At 37.9% G+C, this 14,762-nt stretch overlaps 1 protein-coding gene across 2 annotated transcripts in view; it reads right to left on the reverse strand.

Annotated features, from left to right (window-relative positions):
• Positions 1-14,762, reverse strand: part of DIAPH2 (diaphanous related formin 2) — a 950,551-nt gene that overhangs the window by 161,664 nt on the left and 774,125 nt on the right. For both annotated transcript variants that reach the window (XM_043895289.1, XM_043895287.1), the window contains one exon: positions 9,189-9,284. In XM_043895289.1, the coding sequence (XP_043751224.1) occupies positions 9,189-9,284 (96 nt within the window). The remainder of the gene's footprint in view (positions 1-9,188; positions 9,285-14,762) is intronic.

Consider the following 14,762-nt stretch of genomic DNA (forward strand, 5'->3'; position numbering starts at 1 on the left):
CATGAATTGGTGGTTCTCAACTTTTGCGGCACATTCAAATCACCTGAATAACTTCTTTTTAATTGAAGGATAGTTGATTTCTAATGTGTTAGTTTCAGATGTACAGCAAAGTGAATCAGTTATACATATATGCATATATCTATTCTTTTTCAGATTCTTTTCTATTAAGGGTTACTACAAGATCTTGAATATAGTTCCCTGTGCCCTACAGTAGGTCTTTGTTATTTATCTATTTTATATATAGCAATATATCACTTTTAAAATATACTATTTCTTAGGCTCTGACTCCATAGATTTGGATTTGATTATTACAAAGAGGAACCAGACATGGGTATTTTTTTAAAAGTACCTCAAAGTGATTCCAGTGTTTAGCCAGGGCTGAGAACCAGTGCTACAAATGTTTGTTTTCTCCAGGGTTCACCCTTTGTAGGCTGCTCTACTCATTTACCCTAGATTATCTTACCTGCTCTCATCTTTGTATCTGTCACTGAAATGTTGATCAATACACCAAATTGATAAATACCTAGTACTTATCAATACTAGGTAAATACCCTAGTATTTACCCTGTAGTTATTGCCAAGAGGTAACTGAGCTAACACTACTGAGAACACTGAGTGACTGGCCCAAGGATTATTTGATCCTTTTTGTCTCCTTCCCCACCTCCACTCCCACCTACACTTCTCTGCATGAGCCACAATGTCATTCATTTTAACTTACACAAACAGAACTCTGTACTAAATAGCTATGAGTCACATACACACAACAGATGAGAAAGTGCTCTGTTAACTGTAAAGCACCAAGCATGGTAAAGTATTTTAAGTACATCACATAGTATATGTTCAATAAATACAACTGAATTAAGAGGGAAAAATTAGGTATAATAGTTTATTAATATAATTGGCAACACCATTCAAGACCCTTGAAAGTATCTAGTTTACTATCAGGATCTCTAGAAGAGACACAATTTATCTTTTCATTCTCTAACTCCCTTTTTTCCCCCTTCAAATCCCAGCACTTAAGGATCAAAAGATATTCTTCATTCTTTAATCCCTTAAATCTTCCCTCTTGGCCCTCACTGCTCTATTAAAACTGCTTGGGAAAAGGACAGCTGTTACCTGCTAGCAGACAAACCCACTGGTCTCGCTTCAGTCCTAATTCTACTTAACTTTCTGCAGGATGTGACCTTACTATCTCCATTCTGAAATTCTCTCTACCCTCTGTCTTCCAGGCATCACTTTTTGCTGCTTCTCTTCTTCACTTTCTAATTATTTTGTCCCCTCGGTGTCCTTTGCTGATTCTTCTGTTTGCCTCCTAAATACTGCAATTCCCAAAGACACTATTCTTGGCCTTTACCTCCCACTGGACACACTCTTCCTGGGGGATCCCAAGGTTTCTATAACTGTATACATGAAAATGTCCCTCAAATTGGTTAACTCCAGCCTCAACCCCTCCTGCTTTCATGTGTGTGTGTGTTTGTGTGTGTGTATGCACAAATAATTAGGTAATCCTCTACTTAAAAACCTCTGTTGGCTTTGTTGAAACAAACTTTTCATCATCACCACTCCTCCTTTCCATTCTCCATTGCATGCATTTGCCATCCTTCCTTGTGTTTTCCACATAAACTACTATTCATCCTTCAAAACACAGTTCAAATGCCACTTTTATCGTGAAAACTTTCTTCAGTTCTCCAGGCATTTTATTCCTCTTTTAGCACTTTCTACATACTCATACCATAGCATTTATATTATGTATACACTGTTTTCTTCATGAGACGCTGAGTTCTTGAGGGCAAGACCTATGTTTTTTCCATCTTTGCCCTCCAGGGTTCAAGCACTGTTGCCTGACCCCTACTATTTAATCAATAAATAGTTGGATGAATACTGTTTTCATTTGTTTGCATTATGTCAATTTTTTTTTTACTAGATTTGAATTGCATATTACAATATAGTAACTTTACTACAGACAAAATGGGGTTGAGTCAGCTAGTCTAAGATTCTGACACTTAGAAATAAAGACTGAGAAAGCTCATGGGAAAGAACTCATCCTGAGGGAGAAAGAAGTAAACAGCTTAGAATAAATGACCTGCTTGACCTAGTAAAAATAATGAAACAAAACCACACAGAAAACCCCAACAGATCCTGATCATCAAAAAAGGGAGGAGGATACTGAATGCTACATGGGTTTGTCTTTGGGCCTTGGTGCATGGGGCCAAATCCTATGGAGATCAAGAGGACTGTAACTTATACCTGAAAGCTGTTTTTCTAAAAATGTCTGTAAGACCTTGAGGCATAAGTAGTATATTATCTTGGTACACTGGTGGAGTGTCAGACTGTACATGGGTGGAGTGTCACACTAAAAGAAGAGAGAGGCATTTCTTCCCACTTTGCCACTGACAGCTCTCAAGCTCTGGCTGAAAGCAGGAGGGTGTCAGCTGCTGTAGCAAACAGCAGACAAGGAAATGCAGGGTATTTTAGATGAAAGCAAATGAACAGTGGCTACTGTGAGGTAGAGAGGCCTAAGAAATGTCGGTTTGGCTTTGTTACAGAAATATTTTCCCTAATATTAAGACTTAAGAGTTTGATTTTTCCAGTTGGCTATTGTTGTTTCCTGTCTCCTCTCTGTTCTCAAATGGTAAATTATATCTTCTCATTTAGACTTACCTGGAGAATTCTATGGACAGAGGAGCCTGGTGGGCTCCAGTCCATGGGGTCACAAAGAGTTGGACATGACTGAGCGACTAACACTTTCACTTTTTCACTTGCATTTGCTGATCCATAAAACTAGGATCATGTGTCTCTGAGTTTCTTCTGCTTATCCAAATTTAATTTTCTTAGTTGCCTTGTATATTTCTAAAACTAAATTACATTTATTCTGTTTCCTGGTTTCATGTCTGTAATGCTCTTCTTGTGTATGTGTGTTTTTAATGTCTAGAACTATATATCAAAATCTAGTCATAGCCAAAGTAGCTCAGATATCTATCTATTGCTGAGAAACCTGTTTATACTTACAGTGGGCAGAGAAGGAAGAGGTGGGGCTGATTAAAAGATAAGCATGTTCGAAGTATCTATAGATATTCAGAAGAAAAAAAAAAAAGATGTGGCATTGTGTATATATTTTAAGTGTGGCTTTTACTCCTGCAAGGTTTTCTTTATGAATTTCTTCTTCCTCCAAAGCATATCTTTGACCTTATAATGACAAAGTTAAGAATACTGATGGACAATTCTTTACAAAGTAGGTCATAAACATATGGGACTTATTACCTTAAGTGCTAACAAAGGTTGTAACAGAGTCCAGAAAGATTTAGCCAAATTCATAGATGATAGAAACTGAAATGTTCCTTTCACCCACCAAATTTATAGAAAGTGTAGTCTATATTTTAGACAGTAAAGAAACCCACCAGCAATGCAGGAGACCTAGGTTCCATCTCCAGGTCAGAAAGATCCCCTGGAGAAGGGAATGTCTACCCACTCCAGTATCCTTGTCTGGAGAATTCCTTGGACAGAGGAGTCTGGCAGGCTACAGTCCATGTGGTCACAAAAAGTAGGACATGACAGAAGTGACTAACACATATTTTAGGGAATACAAAAGCAAGAGGGTAGGGGATGTGGGGAATTAGTCTACGTCCCATACTACATAAACACATGATTCCTATCTCATCATGGCACATATAAGATTGCACTGTTTTTTTTTTTTTTAATTAAAATGTTTTTACCTGAAGTACAGTTGATTTACAATGCTGTGTTAGTTTCTTGCATTGCACTTGTATCATGTGGATTATATGCATGTTTTCTCAAATGGTCTGTGAGCTCATCAAGGCAAATGTCCTATTTGGTGTCACATCCTCAGTACCTAACCCAGCATGTGATGCCCAGGGGACAGTCAACAAAATTGTTTAATTCTGAATGAATACTATCTACCCCTAGAGCTTCACCACCTACTAAGTTCCTCCATTCTGGCTCCCAGTTCCATTTCAATATTGAAAAGATGCTCTTAAAATGTCACTAGAAAGCTCCCAAATGGCAAATCAATGGTCTTGATCTTATTTGATTTCACTGTAGCATATGCCATTGTTGAAAATGGTCCATCTTTTTTGCCTTCCTTTGCTTTTAGAACAATAATGTTTTGATTGGCCTCCTACCTACCCAAGTGTTCCTGATCCATCTTCTCTGCTAGTCTTCTACTTTTAGACCGTAAGGAGAGACATTTTCAAAGTTCTGGGTTTGGATTTATTTTTAATAATCCCTCTAATAATCTCTTCCATTTCCAAAGTATTCAATATAATCAGAAATCTCACTAACTCAACCATCTTGTGATGAAATCTACAGTCATATTTCCAAGAAACTTCTGGACATCTTGATATCAATTCTCTGCTACCACTTGCAGTTTCACTTGCCCCAAACTGAATTTGTCTTTTATCACTATTCCTTTTCCTGATCTCAGTAGTATTCTCTCATAACCCAAGTGTCCTCCCAGCTATTCAAAGTCAAAATCCTAGGATTAGCCTTGACTCCTGGTTACTTCTCTTTCCCTAAATTACCTCCTTTTGTCTAAGGATATGACAGTAGAATCCTAAGTCATCACCCACATTCCTATAGATTAAATATCTCAATATAAAGCTTTGATCATATTCTTCCACTGCTAAAATGTTCAGTATATTCCCATCGCCTAAAGCCTGGAAAATCCCATGGATGGAGGAGCCTGGTAGGCTGCAGTCCATGGGGTCGCGAAGAGTCGGACATAACTGAGCAACTTCACTTTCACTTTTCACTTTTATGCATTGGAGAAGGAAATGGCAACCCACTCCAGTGTTCTTGCCTGGAGAATCCCAGGGATGGGGTCACACAGAGTCGGACACGACTGAAGTGACTTAGCAGCAGCAGCAAAGAATGATACAGCTTAGTCTCTTATTCAAGCACTCTCTGATAGAGTAACAACCTACTTTTCCAGAATTATCTCCATATTTTTACACTTTATATAACCTATTTTCTTAGTAGCTGTGCTATTTGCCACTCTCCCAAAATGCTTTGCACTTTCTAAACTCTTAACGATATTTCATCTAACTCAAATGCCCACTATTCCCACCTCCAACTCCTACTGCTGAAATTCATACTTATCCTTCAAAGCCTTTTTCTCCATGATTTTTTCTGACATATTGATATGGCATGATATTTCCCTCCTCAGAACTCACATAGTATGTTATTAACATCTCTTGTATAATGCCCCTATTGTCTGCCTTATCCTGTAGTCTTTCTATCTTTATCATTTCTATAAGACACAAGGGTCTTATAACTAAGGAAATCTTAATTATTTTTGGATCTGTCATCATGTCTAACAAAGTACCTTTCACAAAACAGAGGAAGTTGAATGAATGAATGAATGTTTAGGGGTTCATTTCCTAATTTCTGAGTTTGACACCAGCCCAGCCACAATCTGGATTAATATTCAGCCAGTGGGCATTGGTACAGCCATCAGGCTATTCCTTACCCTTGCATGTTCTGATTGGCAGGGGCCCGTGCTATACCAGTTAGTAATATTTTTAAAATCACTACAAATGTGATCCTTTCCCTTAAAATGGCTTTTGTTGCCCTAAACTGAAATGGTACACTCAGCTGAATGGGCTGGAGGCAATATTTGGGAGCTCTTTCTGAGTGAGCTAATGTGAGTTCTTCTTAGGGAGGGGAACATCGGCTCACTGCGGAAGATTTGCAATTTAGGCAACTCTTCATACCATTTATTAAAATTTGGATTTTCTAATGAAAAATACAGACTCCCACTTCATTTTCTTTAAATATGGAATTGAAAACACTGCAATTAGATGCACAATTGTAGGGCTATGTATTGTACACGTTGAAGTTTCCATCTGTAAGCAATGATAAGGGGTTTGGCAAGCAGAGCAGTACTTCTTTGCTGTCTGTGGTTGACTTTGATTTCAGATTTTTTTGGCTATTTCCTCTGATTTGACTTGACTTGGAGAAAATAGTCTTCTTTATAGTTTATTTTTTCTGCTTTTATCTCACCATGGTGAAGTAGAGGTTTTTGGACAGGAACAAGGATACTGGGGTTGAACAGGGAAAGTGTAACACTATAAAGTCAATGGGATCTTGGGAAGGAACAAGATAAGGTGCCTAGGAAAGTGAAAACAAAACGAGGCCAGCAGGAAAAGAGGATCTTAGCTAAGAGAGGCAGAAACAGGGAGGCAATGTGGAACAGCCCCCCAGTTCTGTTGCTTTAAGAAAGAGGGAAGCAGACAAAAGAGTTTTTGGCAGACTTGCAAACTCTGTGCCTGCCTTCCCCTCCCTCTCCCGTCGAGCACTTCTACTGATATCCAAGATGCTTTACCAATCACTGCCACTGTCTGCCTTCTGGTTTCTTCTCACCACTGGACATGTGCATTGGCTGCTGCTCCTTGGAATGGCTGCCAGAGCTAACAGGGCTGATATTTTTGACCCTACGTGCTTATGGAGGCTCTCCAACTACAAAATAAGAGAGGTCTTAATTTAGATTACTCTCAATCAGTACTAAAAAATTCTACAGCTTGTGAATATATTCTTAGTGTTTTGCAGTTGACAACACTACATTCCCTTAGTACTAAACTCACAGAAACACCATGGAATGATCTCTCTCTTGGTACAGTCTCAGTATGAGGTGTGAGACTAATCAGACAGGGCCCTTAGCAAATGTATTTTAAAAATAAACAGCCTAGAAAGATGATGGCAGTTCTTTTATGGCACAGAATAAGGTGCTTTTACTTATAAGCTGCTTAACAGAAAACTGCATTGGTAGAAAAATTATTTCAGTTTGCTTTCCACTGACTATAAATGCTCTGATTGTTCAAGAAAGAGCAAAAGTGGTTTTTATTTTCCTTAAAAGGTGGAAGGGGCCTCTGGTAGCATGGGAGAATATTTGTATTTTACAGGTCAAGATTGAGGACAGATTAGTAGTGCTCCTGACATTCTACCATACGGCATTACCTTAAAAAATATGGACATATAAATAAAGATGTTAATTTTCTTTCCTTCAGTCTCCCACTCTTTTTGTAGGCCATCTGCAATGTCTTCATCTACATAAAGTAGTCTTACACTCCAACCAAAACATTCTTCTCTCAACAAAATCTAACTTTCAGGCTTATCTACCCACCAGGATTCACTCAAATGTGAAAAAGATGAAATACAACTTACATTGTCTTCGGCCATGAATTTCACCAAAAGCTTTTTTTTCAGCCAAAAGCTTTTCTGGATCATTTTTTTTTTTTTTGCATGCTGCACCTAAGGCCCGGCACAGCCAAATAAATTTTATTTTTTTTTTAAGTGGAGGGAGAATGATGGCAGGCACCAGGAAGCACCAATGTTTCCAAACTCAGCTGTCATGAACCAAACAGCAGTGCAGTTCCCTAGGATAATGAATTTGCTTGTATGTATTTGCAAGGTGACCACAGAGCTCTTACACTGCTTTCTAAGACTGTTTCTTTGGTGCTTGTTGATGAATAGTTTTGACTCTTAGGGTCTCTTTTGGTGCTTGCTGACAGATGGTTTTGTATTTCTGCATCCCACAGCATATTAGAGGATGTTCCAAATGGTTAATGGTTTCTGCAGCCCAATGGTGGTTCCTGCTAAGAAATGGTTATCATCTCAGAGGGGCCTCTCTGGGGGTGGCTCTCGGAGCGTGTGAGATATGTATTTGTCATCCAGGCATCCTCTCATTGTTAGGGAGATGGAGGATGGTGGAGAGATCAGCTGTACTTCCTGTTACTTGTCAGCCTTTTGCACTCATATTCCTGTGCCAGGGACTAAGGGGACAAAGCCTGGTCATTCATTCTTCACTGGGCTTGATTTCTTTCATTATTTTGTTGGGAGTACAATAGTTTTGAGAGGAGCCAATTTCCATTTTGCCTTTTCATACTGTTCATGGGGTTCTCAAGGCAAGAATACTGAAGTGGTCTGCCATTGCTTTCTCGATGGACATGAGGTTGAGCAAGCTTTGGGAGTTGGTGATGGACAGGGAAGCCTGGCGTGCTACAGTCCATGGGGTCACAAGGAGTCGGACACGACTGAGTGACTGAACTGAACTGAATTTCCATTTTAATGAAATATGATCGTTTCTATTCCAAACATAGAATATTTCTGAATTGTAGACTATACAAGGCAAATCTTACTAATCTAAATTAAGTAGAGTTTCCATGTTTACTATTAATTTTCCTTTTTTCATTGACATATCTATATCACTCTATAGCCCATGAAGAGAACTTTTACAAACAACACATATAATTTCTCCCTCTACTTCAAGAAAGATAGGAATTAAAAATATAAAAATTTCCTTAAAAGAAGTAGATAGCTCAGCCTACTTGGATTATTCTGCAAGAAGTTCTTATTTATTTCAGACATAGGTTATGAAGTGGAAAGATGGATAACTTTCTGGTTCCACTCGAGGGAGGGAGGCTGTTTTTCTTTTATGTTTTTTCTTCCTGCAAGATCAATTTCATAGTATGGATTTGTTACTTATCTAACACACACAAAAAGGGGTTCCAACACTTTGAGATTTCAGGGGATCTTGGATCATCAGTGCCTCTCCTCTCTTCAGTAACATGGAGAATGGATCGTGAAGCCAAAATGACCTCTGAAAAGAAGCATTATCTCAGTTTTCTTACCTGTGACATCCTTAAAGTCAATTACTTGGAATGACTTCAATTACAGTTACGATTTTAAACCATCTTCTAGACAAACCACATGCTCATAAAATAACAATTAAAAATATTTAGTATTAAACACAGTGGGAATCCTTGTTTCTAAACTTTTTTTTGCAAAGCCTACTGTTATGGTGTGGCGAAGAGTCGGACACGACTGAGCGACTTCACTTTTCTGCATTGGAGAAGGAAATGGCAACCCACTCCAGTACTCTTGCCTGGAGAATCCCAGGGACGGTGGAGCCTGGTGGTCTGCTGTCTATGGGGTCGCACAGAGTCAGACACGACTGAAGTGACTTAGCAGCAGCAACTGTTATTTGAAGACACTTTTACAAAGTTAAAACTTGTGATCAGGTAGATATAGAAGCTTCCTGAGACTTCACTTGTGAACTGAGATCAACTGTTTCTAAGAGTTATTTTTTTTTTCATGAAAAAGGTTTTTGTTTTTTGGTATTTGGTTCTGAGCATTTACATTCTATAATACCATGTGAGCTAGAATGGTTCTTACCTGGATTCCTTGGAATCCGCTTTCTGCGGTCTCGGAATGCCGCCCCTGATTGCAGGGCTTCCAGAAGATTATCCATCACGCCCGTCTCATCACCCTCTGGAGGAAGGGAAAAATCAGAATTAATCTTGGAGCAATTAAAGTTAAACTACAGGAAAATAAAGGGAAAAACTCCTGTCAAATTTACATAATACCCCTAAATTAAAGACATATATCTGTTTCAACATAATGCATCCTGTCAGTTTCTGGCACCACAGACTACTTTGCTTATTACGCACCATTAAGCAAAATTCATGCCAACCTCACTGTTCTTTCAACTTAAAGACCTTGTCTTTTGTATTACTGATGACATGTTCAGTATGTAAATAAACAGCAGCTGATCAACTACTGTTGCCTTCCTGTTAAGATTCTTATAAGATATTCCTAAGTAAGAAACCACTGACCCGGCTTAATGCAATCAATGTGCAGGGTGTGATTTGATGAAGCAGAGTTACACAAGGTTAAATACTGATTGTATTAATACCTTCAGCATTCAACCATCATCTGCAATTATCTTAAAAGACACTATTTGCAAAACACATTTGCATTCAGCTCCTACCTAATCCATATCCTTTACCCGTTTTGAAATACTGACATTGTAGAAGGCAAAGGTGACTACATCATCTGAAAGGCCACATTTTACACTTGAGAGACATTAGCCAGAGTCTTATCACCCCTTTTAGAATGCTGTTGTGCTTCTAAGCTTTTCCTATGAGTGGAATATTCAAAAGATGTTCATGGAAGTTCTCAACGGAAACATACATAAAACATTTCACCCTACTCTTATCTTTGACAATTCTGGCCATCAAAAACACTTTCAAGATTTGTTAGAGCAAGTGTCCATTGCCAGAAACTCTAAGACACTGTGGATAATCCACAGTGAGCTGAGGAGCCTTTTCTCAACAAACCTCACTGATGAAAAGGACCCTCACCAGGTAGTTAATTTGAGTGGTAGCTAACGTGTGGGTCTAGGGAAGAAAACATTTGCAAGCAGGAGGGTTAAGAGAAAAGAGTGAGACTGAGGGAGAGGAAATTGTTTCTGATGTTATTGCTAAATTAAATTTAAATCCTACTTTGCTTAAAGGATTGACTGTGGGGTGTCAGATCATAGGGGAAAAATATTGTCTTATGGGGCAAGAACAAGCTACAATCTTTTTTTATTACGTTCTTCATTTGACTTGAGATCTCCTCAATGTTACAATCATTGTTTTATTTTTAAAATCAATCTCTAGGACAGGACATTGAGTGAAAAAATAGAAGGAAACACAGAGGTTTTCAGGTATAATATTTGATGAAAACAGGAAAAATAAAGGGAAAGTAGAACTCCAGTGACTAAACAAGGAAAGAGGATGTTCACTTTTAGGAATATTAAGACTGCATACACATCTGAACCATTACCTGCTCTTTACAATAGAAAGAAAAGAGGAAATGAAGTCTGACATGCCTGGAATGTATCGGGGAGAATTAAATTTTATGTGGTAGGCACTTGACATTGATTATATCTTTTTTTGGCTGCACCACACAGCTTGTGGGATCTTAGTTCCTTGACCAGGGATCGAACCTGGACCTACAGCAGTGACAGCACTTAAACCACCAGACAGCCAGGGAAATCCCACTTTGGTGCTATGATCCTCCCAACAAAATATTGAAGCAAATAATATCTTTGTTTTTCAGCTAGGTATACTAAAACTTGGAGAGTTTAAGCATCTTGCTCCAGATTACACAGCTGGCATGTGGAGGGGCCCTGGTATGAACCCAGATCAATTGTTGCATGATAGCTAGAAGAAGATGAAATGGACTAGGCATGTGATGGCCACATGATGAAACATCATAACGCTGTTGTTAAAAAGAGCCAACAGGCCCCAAATGGAGTCACCTGTAAAAAGGCTCACATCACCAAATGGAGACTTAATCTCATTGCAGTTTCAGCCTCTCCTAGGAATATAATCTTAATCACTCAGTCTGAAATTTCCTGGTCAACACTAGAAAGGAAGTTGACCTGATAGACCTCCCATTGTCCAACAAAGGAAGGTGACCTTGTCTGAACAATCTACTCTTTGCTAGAATAACTTCCTTGTCTTGCTTCCTTCTGCCTATAAAAGTCTTCCCTTTTGTACAGCTCTTTAGAGCTCTCTTCTATTTACCAGATGAGATGTCACCCAATTTATGATTCATTTAATAAAACCAATTAGGAATTTAAATTTTATTCAGTTGAGTTTTGTTTTTTAATGCTATGACATGGGTTGGAGCATTATCCTATAAGCTAGCACTAACAAATATATAATACAAACCACAAACGTGAGCCACATAAATAATTTTAAGTTGTCTGTAGCCATATTTAAAAAGATAAAAGGAAACTGGTGAAATGAATCTTAATATATTAATATTTATCTCAATATGTAAAAAAATTATATATATTTTACATTCCTTTTATCAGGCCAAGTCTCATAAATCTAACACAATTTAATTTCAGCATCTTTCATTTCAGATTAGCTACATTTCAAGTGCTCAATAGCTATATGTGGCTCGTGGTTACTATATTGGGCAGTGCAGCCATAAGCAATATAGGAAGTGACTTGATATGATTTATACTTTAGAAAGACTTGTCAGACAGCATTGTGGAGGATAACTCTGGGGACAGCATGACAGAAGGTAGGGAGATGTTTAGGAGTGTAATGGTAATTCTCTCAGTAAGAGATAAAGGACTGAATTCAAGGGTTAACAGAGTGACTAGAGAGGAGGGATATTTTAAAGGTATTAATACAGTCAATAGGATCTGGCTGGAAGGGTGATATCAAGGGGGAGAAAAAGAGTCTAGAAGACAAAGGATAAACAGGTTTGAAAAAAATTGCTTTTTGAGGAATATCTAAGTAGAGAAATCTAGTAAGAAGTTGGAAATATGAATCTGGAGCCCAGGAGTGAAGTCTAGACTGGAGCTAAAAATGAGAGTGTCATTGGAAGATGGGTGAGATGACCCTGAGACAATGTATGAGAAGAAGGGGCATAGAATATATTTTCTGAGGATCTCAATTTTTAAAAGGCAGTCAGGGGAAAAGAAGACATGGAAGGAGTTTTTAGATACAGAAGTACAACCAGAAGAGAACCAAAGTACAACTAAATTTCTGTATCCTTATAAAAACAGTCATGATGAAGGCTATGTAAAAAGATGAATACATGTATATGAGTAAAGAGAACAGAATATCATACAGTATGTATTTATCATTTAACATAAATGATGGGCAAACATGAAAAAAGTCTATAACATAATGATATTATGGATAGCATGTTATTAAAATTCTTTAATACTACTATATTGTTTATGGACTAAAAAGATGGAAAGAACAAATATGACATAAAGTATAGAGAAATTACAAATAAATCCCTGTGCTTAATTTACTGGTTGCCATCTGATATCATTTAACAGAATGTTATGTAAGATCACCATTTCTCAACTTTTTTTTCCCCATTTTTGTTCCCTCCTCCCCTAAAGGAGCCTTGTTAGATATCTTTTCCCTAATCCCCCCATATTAAAATTTAGTATCACAGATATAACTATATCTGTTTATGCACTGTGGCCCTTTGGAAAGTCATAGACCATTGTAATATCTAAGATTTTTCTCCTCCCACCTCTCCAATAACCAATATTGATTCCCTTGAGGGTGATATAGCTCCTGCTGAGAAGGCATATGCTAGATGATTCTGTTAAGGAAAAGAAAGAAGAAAAAGAAGCCAGGTCTTGGTGAACCTCAGTAAGGAAAGAAATATAAGTTTCAAACCACTAGTTCACCATTAGTTTTTTGTTTGCTTCATAATTGTCAAAGGAACTGAGAGATTTTCATGAAATGTTCAAGCCTAAGGAGTAAAGGTTTTATAAATATATTACAGACTTGTCTTCCTCAAACAAAATGAAAGTCAACATGATCATTTGAAAGTTACCCTTCCTTTTAAATAAATTTCAGCAAAATTTGGTCCATGATCAAATTGTGTGAGGTTGACAGTTCACTTAGATTTTCCAAGTTTACAGAACTATTCACTCTTACTTACATGTGATTAGCAGTGAGTAGCTGTTTTGACTTTTTAGTTTTTTGGTTTATGAGATCAAACTCAGGGGAAAAAATCTTTTAAGTGTTTTATTTATCATTGAAAAGAAAAATAGCCTTATTGAAATACATAGAAAAATGTGTTTTCTTACAAATTACAATATCTATCTTACTGAGTGAAAGAATATCAAGGAGAAATTTGGTAATGCCTTTTAGCCACTAAAATGGTAATATACAGGCATGTCTGAGAAATAACAATTCAGAGGTGACTTTCTAATCTTTCATCCTGAAATTAGATCACAGACAGTGTTAAGGAGCCAGGAGAGCTGCATGTAATACAGTGGGCTCTGTGTGAGCCCACTCATCTTTGGGTAAAATAAAAGGCATGGGTTGTATCTTCTATATCATGTTTCTAATAGCGTTGGCCATTCTGTAGATGCTGAATGCCCACTGATTTCAATTTTCAGCATCATTACTTATCTGTGTGTGTTGACTCAACTTCCCCCGAAGAGTCTGAAGATACCACAGATTAAAATCAACACTAGCTCAAGTAATAAACTCTACTATACCTTTATTTAAGGCTGTCTTCCAAAGGCTAGCACAAACTTATTCAGAGGAAATGCCCTATGAATTTCTCACATTCGTGCACATTTTGTGGGCACAGGCATTGATGACTATTGTTCTGGACTATCATTTCAAGGATGTTTTTACAGTCAACAGCCTTGAAGATACAATGTCTTCCTCCAGAGCAGAGGGTAGGCTTACTTTGAAGACAGATTATATCTCCCTCTAGGGCAGATGTCAGACAAGTTTGCTTTCAACCCACTATACAAGATTTGGGTTCTCTTAAGTATGGGTTCCTCAGATGGGACACAAACCCACTATGTGCCCAGCACCCACCTGGGCCCACCTTGGCATCACTCTGTGGGAGCTGGAGGACAAGGGAAAGCAATCTGAACATGAAGCCCACACTGCTCTCTGTGCTGTGAACCACAGACTTCTTTGTCTCTGACCCAGGAATCTTGTGTCTTCTGCCAGCTGCCAGCTCCCCTGAAACTTTGGCAGCTGACTTGTTAGCATGCAAGTAGAGTAAAATCTCTGACCCTTTACAATTTTTGAAAATACTTTTGTGCTCTCCTTCTTTTTATCAAACATTGTTAATTAGACTACCTGTCCCTCATTTCTCTAGGAACCAAAATACCTAGTGCCTTGGACTTTTCTATTAACTAAGACCCAAGTCTAGTTCATAATTCTTCAAAAATGACTAAAGTGAAGTCACTACTATAAAAATCATTTCCTAAGATCCTAACAGTTTGGAAATAAAATGGCTTCTATATTCACCACTATTGCCTCCTTGAATTTTCTCAATTATATAATTAAGGCTTTCTGGAAAAGCTGAGCAGATTGAAGTTGAAGAAGTTGCTATCAACCAACAAAAATGAGCCGAAAGTCAATAAGGTGACCCAAAAGAAGCAAAAGGCTTATTAATGAGGGTAGG

The sequence above is a fragment of the Cervus elaphus genome, chromosome X (genome assembly GCF_910594005.1).
Source record: "Cervus elaphus chromosome X, mCerEla1.1, whole genome shotgun sequence".
NCBI lineage: Eukaryota > Metazoa > Chordata > Mammalia > Artiodactyla > Cervidae > Cervus > Cervus elaphus.